Here is a 12,574-nt window from a genome sequence, read left to right on the forward strand (position 1 = left end):
AGCAATAATTCTAGCACAAGACCTCCTTCATAACATTAAACTGATGACCTATAGGGGGCTTTTGAATTGTCACCTATAGAAAATATAGGGTATTAAAGTTTCTTCACTATTAAAGTTTGTCGCAGGGTGGATTTGATTTAAATCATGATTTAAATCACTAGTAAAAAGGCTTAAAGTGATTGTAAAATCTCATTTTTTTTCCTATAAAAATAATAAACATGTTATACAGTGGATTTGCACAGAGCAGCCCAGATCCTCCTCTTCTCAGGTCCCTCTTCTGTGCTCCTGGCCCCTCCCTCCTGTTCAGTGCCCCCACAGCAAGCAGATTGCTATGGGGGCACCCAAGTTTAGTCACAGCTCCCTGTGTCCATTCAGACACAGAGGCCTGACCTGGTCCCGCCCACTCTCTCCCCTGCTTGGCTAGCTGACTTTGATTGACAACAGCGGGAGCCAATGGCGCCGTTGTTGTGTCTCAGTCAATCAGGAAGGAGAATCTCGGATGGCTGAGACATTCGTGGACATCACTGGACAGAGAGGGACCTCAGATAAGTATTAGGGGGTGCTGGGGCAGCTACTGCACACAGAAGGCTTTTATCTTAATGCATAGAATGCATTAAGATAAAAAACCGTCTGCCTTTACAATCACTTTAATTTAAATCAACTTGATTTAAATCATACTTTTTAAAGAGCAACTGTCATCTCTGTCCCACAGCGGCTCCTCCTCTAACCTGCTGTTGACTCACTGATAGTCCCATTCACTTTAATGGGATGGCTGGTGATGCGGCAGTGACACAACAAGGTGAGGGACGTGGCGGCAGCAGGTGAGTGGATGCCCTCTAACAGGCGCTGCCATGATGGATCGGAAATGACAGGTGCTCTTTAAATGTAAGGACTCATTCTTGCTGGTAGTTAGAATCTTTAATATTTGCAAACAAAATGAAGGTTTCCTATTTAGAATAAGCAGCTGTCAGGTTAGTAAAACAGCGATATCAGAACCAGTTCAATCATACAATTTGTAGTGTACATAGATTTGCAAAACAATGGGATAAAGGAATATTCCTGAACTTTGTTTTATCTCATGGTTACTGTGAAATTGTGTGAATGCATCAATGCAGTGCATGTTATCTCAGCTTACAGAGCTTGGATTACTTGAATGAGTTTACCAAAAATGGAAATATTGCAGAATATACAGCCTCATGCTACATAACTAAGCTCCATTTCATGCTGAATAAACTAAATTATTAATGTATTTTAAATAGATAACTATCTTTAGATAGATTTTTACTCCAAAAGCATTTTATTAAAATACATTTGATAAAAAATCGATTTGAATAAAAAAAATCAGATTTAAATTTTTAAAAAATCATATTTTTTAGATTTTTTTTTTTAAATCATTGATTTATATCCACCCTGGGTCACTTTGTCGCCATTTCACGAGTGCACAGAAATTTTAAGGTTTGACTTGTTTGGTATCTATTTACTCGGTGCAACCTCATCTTTTATATTTTTACCAAAAATGTGGGTAGTCCATAGTTTTTGTTTGCCCTAAAATTCACTTTAGTGTGTTTTTTACAGAAATGTAAAAAAAATGAAACCTTTGCAGTAATATTAAGTGACATAAAAAATTGGAACTACCACTATTTTATTTTTATTTTATTCTCTAGGCTGTCTGCTTTCAGAAAATATATGTTTGGGGGTCTTATGTAATCTTTAGGCCTAAAATTATTGTTTACACTTGTGCAAAAACCGACTCTGGCAGCGATAGGGTTAAGCAATGAGCAATATCTGCCCCTTAACCCCTTCCCGCCAACGTAATGCAAATATGCGGCCTTCGGCTTGAAGGGGTTATACCGTGGTGATGCATGCAGCTGCACGCATCACCCCCGTACCGTTTTTTAGATTCGATGGTCCGCTTTCTTGTGATAACAGCTGATGCGGCTAAGCAGCCACTCAATTGTTATCCCAACCGGGGGGGGGGGGGGGGGGGGCGTCCCACCGCCTTCTGTGGCTCGCCCGGGCTCTCCCATCCCACCGGAAGGTGATTGTTGCCAATGACCACAAATGTAAGGAGCATTCTTCCCACTGACCATACCACTAATGTACCATGGGCTGTAGGGGGAGCAATTATTAGCAGGGTTTCCCTGTGACTAGAAAGTTATTTCAAGGGTTCCTCCATGTTAGAAAGGTTGAGAAAGGCTGGTTTTTGGTGTCCATAGGTAATAGAGTACAGAAAAACCTTGGATTGCAAGCATAATTAGTTTCAGAAACATGCTTCAAATCCAAAGCACTCGTATATCAAAGCAAATTTACCCATAAGAAATAATGAAAACTCTTTGTTCCACAACCATTTATTCATAGTTCCTTCCGTTTATAGTCCATATAAAAAGATTATAGCAATGTGATAGGTTGTGTAACCATAAAATGTCCATCCACAAATGGAAGCCTCCACAAGAGGATTAGAAGCAAAATCCAGGAGGAGCTACAGAGTATAAAAGAGAAGAGAGGCGCCTCTAAGTGTAGCAATATGGTTACATTTAATGAAGGTACAACATTTAGCAACTCACATGGTTGATGATTAAAAGAGGCACATCTAAGTATGCAGACATCCGGGGTAAAGATGTCCACATAGACCATCCTCTGCACCGCCAGCTCTCACCGCTGTCAGTCTGCAATTGTGATCGGGAAGACTACCCTGCAGTAGAGCGATCTGAAAACGAGGTTAGAATCACTTGTGGTTCGCAGCGTGGAAGGGATGATGTCGATGGCGGTGCGGAGGATGATCTATGTGGACAGCTTTACCTCGGATGCCTGTATACATAGATGGTGCCTGTTTTGATCATCAACCATGTGAGTTGATAAATGTTGTACCTTCATTAAATATAACCATATTGCTACACTTAGAGGGCGCCTCTCTTCTCTCTTATACTCAGTTGTGACATGACGCTACTCGTATATCAAGACATCGCTTGTATATCAAGTCAAAATTTATTTAAAAATGTTGCTTGTCTTGCAAAATGCTCTCAAACTAAGTTACTCTCAAACCAAGGCTTTACTGTATTCCTGTCCTTCTGTTCTGTACTGGGAGACTGAAAGGGAAAATCTGGCTGTTGGGGAAGCATAGAGTGTCAGCTCTTCCCCCCAGACTTGATGAATATGGCTCATACTCGTTTTGGAAACTAGTACTCAGCCGAGAGATGGGAGCGATCCTTCCATGTATATTAATGTATCAAAAACAGGATAGAGGAGGAAGGAGGAATGACAATTTGTAAGGAGTGTTGTCTTTTTAAAGCAGCTTCAGCACTTTGCCTTTTTTTTTTCTCTTCATTGAATTGAAATATTTTGTCTTCTATCAGATGTTATACTCTGTGTACCGCTCACAGTCACTAACTAATGACATTTGTATTGCAGTCCATAGAGCAGCTAGAGAATGAGATGCTGAATGGACAGAAACTGCAGGGACCACAAACCTCAGCGGAGCTCAATCACATCCTCAAGAGCAAAAACATGGTGCAGAAGTGAGTATCCTGCTGTTATGGAGGAGATTAATCCTGACTTTGTTTACTGACTTCTTTTACTTCTTTTTCAAGTCACGTTACAGCAGACCTGTAATTTCCTAGTCAAGTAAATACGGTATAGATTCGCCCGTGGATCGAAGGAGAGAAATATAGATTTCGCCATTTACACTAAGCAGCAAAGATGAAGAAATCTCCCCTGCTGGCTATTGTATTCCGACACCCGAGGCTGTCAGAATACCCAAAAGGTGACTGCATATGATTGGATGCTGTCACTGTTCGGCCAACAAATTCCTGTCTGGCTCCTTTAGCAAAAGTCATTTGAAGATTGATTAAAGGATGAAAATATAACTGATTCCTCCATACACACTAAAGCCGAGTACACACTATGAGTTTTTTTCTGCTGGGTTAAATGATAAAAACTGTCAGCTCCGTTCAAGGCCGCTGTACTAACGATCTGACGTTAGTACAGCAATCTCCCCCGCTGAGCTGTTGTGTTCTGACAGGGGGGTAGGGGCTGGCTGCTGAGATCGCTGATAGGGAGCCGGTTGGCTGCTGGTTTTCCAGCATGCTCGTCTGACATCAGCTGGCCAAACGACCAGCTTCTGTTGGACCGGCTGCCATACACATGGGCCAAATGTCGCCCAGTTTTTATTGAACCAGCCATTGCCATAAGGCATTTGGCCCGTGTGTACGGGGCTCTAACAGTGTGAATGAAGGAATCTCCCCTGTTGGTCATTGTGTTCCGGCACCCGAGGCTGTCAGAATACCCAAACAGTTAGTGCATCTAATTGGTAGACAATTTTCCATCTGCCTCCATCAGCAAAAGTGCTGACTGGGCCACCCATGGCTCGAACATCAACGATTCAGCAGGAATCCCCTAAGATTACAACCACGTTAGGAAGGCTTAATAGGTTTAGTCTTTGTACATAAGTATTCACAGCCTTTGCCATGACACTCAAAATTGTGCTCAGGCGCTGTTTCCATTGATCATCCTTGAGATGTTTCTACAACTTGATTGCAGTCCACCTATGGTAAATTCAGTTGATTGGACATGAAAGCAAACCAGGCACCGCTCATCACCTGGCCAATACCATCCCCACAGTGAAGCATGGTGGTGGCAGCATCATGATGTGGGGATGTCCTCAGTTGCAGGAACTGGGAGACTAGTCAGGATTGAGGGAAAGATGAATGCAGCAATGTACAAAGGCATCCTTGATGAAAACCTGCTCCAGAGCGCTCTGAACCCCAGACTGGGGCGAAGGTTCTTCTTCCAACAGGACAACGACCCTAAGCATACAGCCAAGGTAACAAAGGAGTGGCTACGGGACAACTCTGTGAGTGGCCAAGCCAGAGCCCAGACTTGAACCCGATTAAACATCTCTGGAGAGATCTGAAAATGGCTGTGCCCTGGCATTTCACATCTAACCTGATGGAGCTTGAGAGGTCCTGCAAATAAGGATGGGAGAAATTGCCCAAAAATAGGTGTGACAAGCTTGTAGCATCATACTCAATAAGACTTGAGGCTGCAATTGGTGCCAAAGGTACTTCAACAAAGTATTGAGCAAAGGCTGTGATACTTATGTACATGGGATTTGTTTTTTGTTTTTTATTTTTATTAAATTTGCAAAGATTTCAAACAAACTTCTTTCACGTTGCCATTATGGGGTATTGTTTGTAGAACTTTGAGGAAAATAATGAATTGAATCCATTTTGGATGTAACATAACGAAATGTGGAAAAAGTGAAGCGCTGTGAGTACTTTCCTGATGCACTGTAACTTAGACAGCAGCCTCACATTTGCCATCTACTGGCTGCAAGTGGTAATTATGAAGTATTGTTATGGAACCCAAGGGAAAAAAAATCAGAAATGACCTCCTAATCGATTTATTGGTAAACACAAATCTGGATGCTATGGGTTAATGCAGCTTTCACTTGAATGTTGCCCTTTAGACCGCCTTATTAAATGAGGCAGAATGTGTACCTTTTATTGAAAATCTGTTTCTTTTGAGTACAGCTATAAAAAGTCAGCTAAAGATCAGCTGCTTCATGTATTATTAAGAAGTGTTGAATGTGCAGACTTTCAGAAATAGAGCACACGCACAATAAAAAGTAAAAGCAGCAGCTGTCAGTCACCATCTTCCCTATGGTTACCACATCAATACCTGGCACAGCAGGCTCTTGTATTTCTCTCGGGGATGTGGAGAGTTCTGCCGCCTGGTACTAAATTTGGTGACAGCGGGTAGTAGGATTCATGTCTTCCACAGACAATTCCTAAGGTTTCAGTGGGTGTTAATTTGCTGCTGGGATTCTATCTATGTGACTGTCAGTGTATCATTGCTAGTTATGCACAGTAGACCTTTCCCGTCATTGGATGTCTCCTTACCAGTGCAGACTTATTAACTTGATGAATCTAAACAGAATATCTAACGATGTGTCGTGATTCATTCAAAGCCGACATAAGCAGCGCTCTCAGAGCAATGCCCGTGTCACATGGGTGACTTTCAACATCGTGTTTTCCAGCTGGGAGGCATAGAGTTCTGGAAAGGCCAGACTAAATGGGATTTTTCATCAGGATTTACTTGCTCAAAGTCTAATGCCGCGTACGCACAATCGGGATTTTGGTCGGAAAAAGATATGGCGGCTTTTCCGACGGGATTCCGCTCAAGCTTGCCTTGCATACGCACGGTCACACAAAAGTTTGCTGAACTTTCGACCGTCAAGAACGCGGTGATGTACAACACTACGACAAGCCGAGAAAATGAAGTTCAATGCTTCCGGGCATGTGTCAAATTATTTCCAAGCATGCGTAGGAATTTTGTGTGTCGGAATTGCTACAGGCGATCGCATTTTCGGATAGGAGCTTTTTCCGACCGAAAAATTGAGAACCCGCTCTCAATCTTTTGCTGGCTGGAATTCGTCCAGCGAAATTCCGTTGGAGCATACACACAGTCGCATTTTCCGTGGCAGTGGATCTGCCTGGTGTGAATGAAGCCTTATGTCGCGTACAAACGAAAAGCTCTCATCGGTTTTTGCTGGCCGAATTTCCGATCGTTGGTACGCGACATAAGGCTTCATTCACACCAGGCAGATCCACTGCCATGGAGACAGCCAGCTCAGCAGGAGATCTCTCCATTGATCTCCGCTGAGCTGGCGGATGACAGGTCCCTCTCTGCTCACTGAGCGGGGAGGGGCTTGTCGAGTGCCGCTGGTTGCTATGGAGAGATCGGACGAAAACGGACAGCATGTTTTCATCAGATCTCATCCGATCCGCCAGGGACGGATGTGAACGTAGGGCCATTCGTCTGATTTTAATGGATCAGACGGGGTTGGATGTCAACGGACATGTCACCGCTGACATCTGTCGCTCCATAGGCTAACATGGAGCGCGCGTTCAGGTCCGCCGACAAAACTGACAGGCGGATCTGAACGGTCCGACAGTGTGAAAGGGGCCTAAAGTTGACTATAACTTTCTCGTTCAGCCTAGCAGATGAATGACAGAAGTCCATTGATTCCCTCATCTACATTAATGATGTAGGTATCTATCCTGCTGAACATTGTATTCCTATAGCTAGCATAGGCAACTGTCAGAATACCTGATTGGTGACTGCAGCTGATTGGCCGCAGTCTGGCTCCTTTAACCGCTTCAGCTCCGGAAGATTTTACCCCCTTCTTGACCACAGCACTTTTTGCGATTCGGCACTGCGTCGCTTTAACTGACAATTGCGCAGCCGTGCGACGTTGCACCCAAACAAAATTGACGTCCTTTTTTTCCCACAAATAGAGCTTTCTTTTGGTGGTATTCCATCACCTCTGCGATTTTTTTCCTCAGTGTAGACCAATATGTATTCTTCTACATATTTTTGGTAAGAAAAAATCACAATAAGCGTATATTGATTGGTTTGCTCAAAAGTTATAGCGTCTACAAAATAGGAGATAGTTTTATGGCATTTTTATTATTAATTTTTTTTTATTAGTAATGGCGACGATCTGCGATTTTTATCGTGACTACGACATTGTGGCGGACACATCGGACACTTTTGACACATTTTTGGGACCATTGTCATTTATACAATAGTCAGTGATATAAAAATGCACTGATTACTGTGTAAATGACACTGGCAGGGAAGGGGTTAACCACTAGGGGGCGATGAAGGGGTTAAGTGTGTTCTAGGGAGTGATTCTAACTGTGGGGGGTGGGCTACAACTCACATGACAGTGATCACTGCTCCCGATGACAGGAAGCAGTTATCTCTGTCATGTGACAAGGCAGAACAGGGAAATCTTTACATAGGCACTTCCCTGTTCTGCAGCTCCGTGACACGATCGATTTGAGACCGGCGGACAGCGAGTCCACCGGTCCCGTGGGCACGGTCACGCTGTACACGGCGGTGCACACGTACCCGATAATGTCGCCAATTAAAGGTGACGTACAGGTACGCCCATTTGCCCACCGATGCCATTGTAGTAGTCGGCAAGTGCTTAATTTCTCAATCGGAGCAACACAAGAATTAGAATGGGACACAACCAGAATTTTGGGACATTTGGGTGGATTATATTGTTGAATAGGAGTCAGTCTACATTAAAGCGTTTGTTACCCCAACATTTCATATTCTTAATATGTGTCCGCTGTACCATATACAGTATCTCACAAAAGTGAGTACACCCCTCACATTTTTGTAAATATTTCTTATATCTTTTCATGTGACAACACTGAAGAAATGACACTTTGCTACAATGTAAAGTAGTGAGTGTACAGCTTATATAACAGTGTACATTTGCTGTCCCCTCAAAATAACTCAACACACAGCCATTAATGTCTAAACTGCTAACAACAAAAGTGATTTCTTCAGTGTTGTCACATGAAAAGATGTAATAAAATATTTACAAAAATGTGAGGGGTGTACCCACTTTTCTGAGATACTGTATGTACTTGTATGAGAAAGTATTCTGTTCTCTTTGTATTGCTTCCCTTATGTGAATTACCTGGTGTTCCTGCTATTCCCTCTGCTTTGCTATTAAATACTGACCACACTAAGCAGACGAACACATCTGGGAACTCAGCCTGCTCTCCTCCAATGATCAGACTTGTTCTGACACCCCCCCTTCTCCCCCCATGCACAGCTTTTCACAGGGAAGCTCAGTGCCTGCTGCTTCTCCCCTGCCCCCACCACCACCCCGAGCTCTTTTGCAGCTGAGAACAGGGGGAATGTGATTAACTTTTAAAAAAAGAGAAAAAAAAACATATTTATAATGTTTTTTTAATCTATACACAAATATTTTGCCTTTCATTTCTATTTCAAACTGAATGGGTTGTCTTACAAGGTGATCGTTTACAATCACTTAAGCATGCAAAGGTGCAATTGTGATTTAAAGTGTTACGAAACCCACAACGGTAAAACCAGTCCATATATGCAGTAAAGCATGCTTGTTATACTCACTGTGGAACCAAAGGGGTTTATCCACTGCATTGTGTAAAAAGGCTGTCTAATCCTGTCTTCTCTGATCTCCCCTTCTTCCACAGTCCCCAATTCATCCGCTGATAGAACAGAGCTTTGGGCGCACTCTGCACATGCTCAGTTTGATGTGTATTACTAGAGAGGTTTTTTTTCTTGGGAGAAGGCATGTGATCAGCACAGGGCCAGTCAGCACTGTCCGGGCAGAGGATCAGGGGGTCCTGTAGCCTCATAGGACAATCAGGGGAGAATAAAAACTCCTCCTACAAGCTTTAACCAGACACTGATAGACGTCACAATACTGCTATATACTGCTAATGAGAAAAGGCACAGTATTTAGCAGTTTTTATTTACTAAAATAATTGCATTTCCATGTTCTGTAGACTGTGGGAGACCAGATGTAATGAATGCAGGGTCCTGGGTTTAGTAACACTTTAAAGACTTCTGCAGAGAGAGTCTGAGATTTCAAGGCTATAGCCAAGATCTGATTCATTCATGTATGACCAGCTTAAGAGATTATACTTCTAAGGTTGCTGTCTATCGCAAACTGTCTCAAACAGCTAATTGGTTTTAAAGGTACAATGACCTTTTTCAACCTCTCTGGCCTGTCTAGTCCTCAGACTTGAATATCCAGTATTACTGACCAGCCCCATGGCCATGTTAACAATGCTCTGTCTTTGTCTTTTGCAGATTTCCTCTCTTCACTGCTGTATATCTGATCTGCTATGAAGGAAAACCTGTAACAGAGTTCATCACATGCCTCCAGAATCACCCTGAGCACATGTAAGGTGGCTCAGTGAACTCTGACCTTCATCCTCTTCACCTCCTGCGCCTTTCAGCAAAAAAAAAAAAAAAAGAAGAAACTCGAGTTGTTGGACGTATGTTTTTGGATACATGTGTCTTTGGGTGTAGCTATACACCATAGGCATCTAGAGAAACGAGAACATACTCCGTGACTGTAATGATCCCATTGGCTGGATAGAGATTAGTTTATTTGGTGCTCATACCCAGAGATTGCCGGATTGAACTGTTTCTGGGGGTGGATTTGAATATTTTAAAGTATTTGCTTCAAGGGATATTTTTTTTACCTTGTTTTTAAATAACATTATATATCATCCATGGTTCCCATTTAGTTTCTGGTCATTCCAATTCACCAGATCTAAAACCTCAATAAAACTCTAACATCCTAATGGCATAGGCAGCTCTGTAGGAAGATGAGAAAAAAAAAAAACAACTAAAGCATGTGAGATGGAAACTTTGATCATTTTCATGCCTGAATTAATGCAGGCCATCTTATTTTAACACTCTAGTCCTTCTGTTTGTACTGGAATACCATTGTCTGCAGTCAGGTATAAAATTCAGCCATTTGCCGATTTCTTCAGTAATATTAAAACTCTGCTGGGCTCATTTATAAAACGTAGCAGTGCAGAGGAAGTGGACGCATGACCCATAATAATCAGATTCCAGCTGTCATTTTCCACGATAAGCTGCTATGAAAAGCTTGATTGTCTTTTTCATTTGCCTCAGGTTTTATAAATGACACCCAGTGCATTGTTCCTGGTTAATGTATTGTCTTAATGTCCTCAAACCCATCCAAGATGTTCACTGTGCATGAATAAGAAAGATGTTTGATTAAAATGCACACTTGTAAATAAAACCTCCTGTGTACAATTCTTTTCATGTCATCCTTTTTCATTGATTTATTAGCGTTCAGCAGCGGTATCTTTTGCAGTACTGAGCAAAGTGAAGACATGCACCAGACATCACAGTGGTGGTCAGCTTCCCGAATATTGGGGGCTTCAAGAGATCACTGAGAGGCTACACAGAATATTCAGTATATGTAAAGCTGGCCATACGCATGTAGATTATCGTAAAAGCGTTCCTACAGAAATTCAGCAATATCGCTCAATGATACCATCAGTGACTTGACAAAATTTAGTTTTTAAGTCCTGAAAATTTTCGATCATTGTTTTGATCTTTAACATTTGATTTCGGGACGCAGGAAAGTGATGCAATGTTCATCTATTGAAGTCATTGGAGAATTGAGAAGAAAAGACTTTTTAGGCATACTTTAAAAAAATATATATATATAATTTTTATTTGACAAAATAATAACACAAAAATATAAAAAACATATACATAAGTGCATGTGACTAAAAAGTATATCTCAATGACTAACCAGCTGTCCAAGGTCCATCTGGACTCGATAGACTCGGATGGTGAGCCAGAGGATTACTTATATTTGGCAAATACCCCAATATAGCAATATACAGGATAACATATACAGGCACAATCCTATGCATGGTACTTTAACGGAGCAAGAAACAGTTGCAGAACCGTAACAATTTTTCTTGTGACAGTGAAAATTTTACTTCTGGATGAAACCTTTCATAGCACTTGCTCATAAGTTAAATTACAGTTTTTCCAGACTGGACACCACATTCACTTCTTATCCTTCATCTTCCATTTTCCTCGTCAGTATGGTAAAAAAGAAAAAAAACATCAAATTGACACTATTAAAGCAGTTGTAAACTCTGCAAAAAAAAAAGAAAAAAACAACCTGCAAGACAAAGGCAGAATGAGCTAGTATGCATCGCATACTAGCTCATTATGAAATACTTACCTTAGAACAAAGCTGTTGCAGCGGTCCCCGTACACCGTTGTGACGGGCGATATATCTCCGGAATGTTGCTTCCGGGTTCGCGGGCTCAGGCGTTGTGATTGGCCGGAGCTGTGATGACGTCTCTCCCGCGCATGCGCATGGGAGCCGCTCGTCACGGCACAGCAACTGAAGAAACGGCATGAACGAGTTGCTTCTTCAGTGCAAGCTTAGGAAACATTCACGGTACCTACAGGTAAGCCTTTTTATAGGCTTACCTGTAGGCAGAAATGGTTATAACGGGTTTGAAACCAGTTTAACCATTAGAAAATTGAACAAACTTTTGAAAACAACCATTTTGGAACAGAATTCTAACTGTGTATTGGGAAGCGTCACCCTCCATAACAAGTTGTACAAACAAACGGCAACTGCCCCAACCTATAACTGGCCTTAACAGCAAGGAGCACATGGAAGGGCGACACATGTTAAACAAAACAAAGAACAATTCCCAGCTAGACTTACCAGCCAGTCTGCAACAAACCGAATTGTCCTGTCTAACAGTTCACGTTGAAAACAGGGGTTTAGTTTGCACACATTTGCAAATACATGTTTAGGCTGCAGAGGCCGCAACAAGGCACCCCAATATTAATTGCAGTCCTAACTCTATAAATTTTGAGAGCCACCAAAATAGCAGCACATGTATAGTAATGGATAGATTGAGGGCAGGTACACTTAATAAGTTCACCTTTTAACCAAAAATAATAAATGCACATTTTTTTGCAGGTAACAAAATGTGCATTTATTATTTTTTGTTTCTGAAGCCTCTAAAGCATTGCACCAGTGATCAGCAGATCGAGGGAGCAAACTCCTCCTTAAAGGCACAGGGGCGCACTGAACACCCAGCAAATAGCACAATGGCAGCAAATGTGTCCAGTGTGTCCCCTCACCAAATAACTAACAGTACAAACAAATGGCCACTGCCCCAACCTATAGCTGGCCTTAACAATA

The 12,574-nt window shown here is 42.1% G+C and overlaps 1 protein-coding gene across 1 annotated transcript in view; it reads left to right on the plus strand.

Moving 5' to 3' along the window:
• GPD1 (glycerol-3-phosphate dehydrogenase 1) overlaps positions 1–10,638 on the plus strand; it is a 76,433-nt gene extending 65,795 nt beyond the window's left edge. Inside the window, exons 7-8 of the mRNA XM_073613160.1 lie at positions 3,409–3,515; positions 9,658–10,638. Coding sequence (XP_073469261.1) covers positions 3,409–3,515; positions 9,658–9,754 — 204 coding nt within the window. The 3' untranslated portion in view covers positions 9,755–10,638. The remainder of the gene's footprint in view (positions 1–3,408; positions 3,516–9,657) is intronic.
• Positions 10,639–12,574: the final 1,936 nt, after the last annotated feature.

This window comes from Aquarana catesbeiana, linkage group LG02 (genome assembly GCF_042186555.1).
Source record: "Aquarana catesbeiana isolate 2022-GZ linkage group LG02, ASM4218655v1, whole genome shotgun sequence".
Classification (NCBI taxonomy): Eukaryota; Metazoa; Chordata; class Amphibia; order Anura; family Ranidae; genus Aquarana; species Aquarana catesbeiana.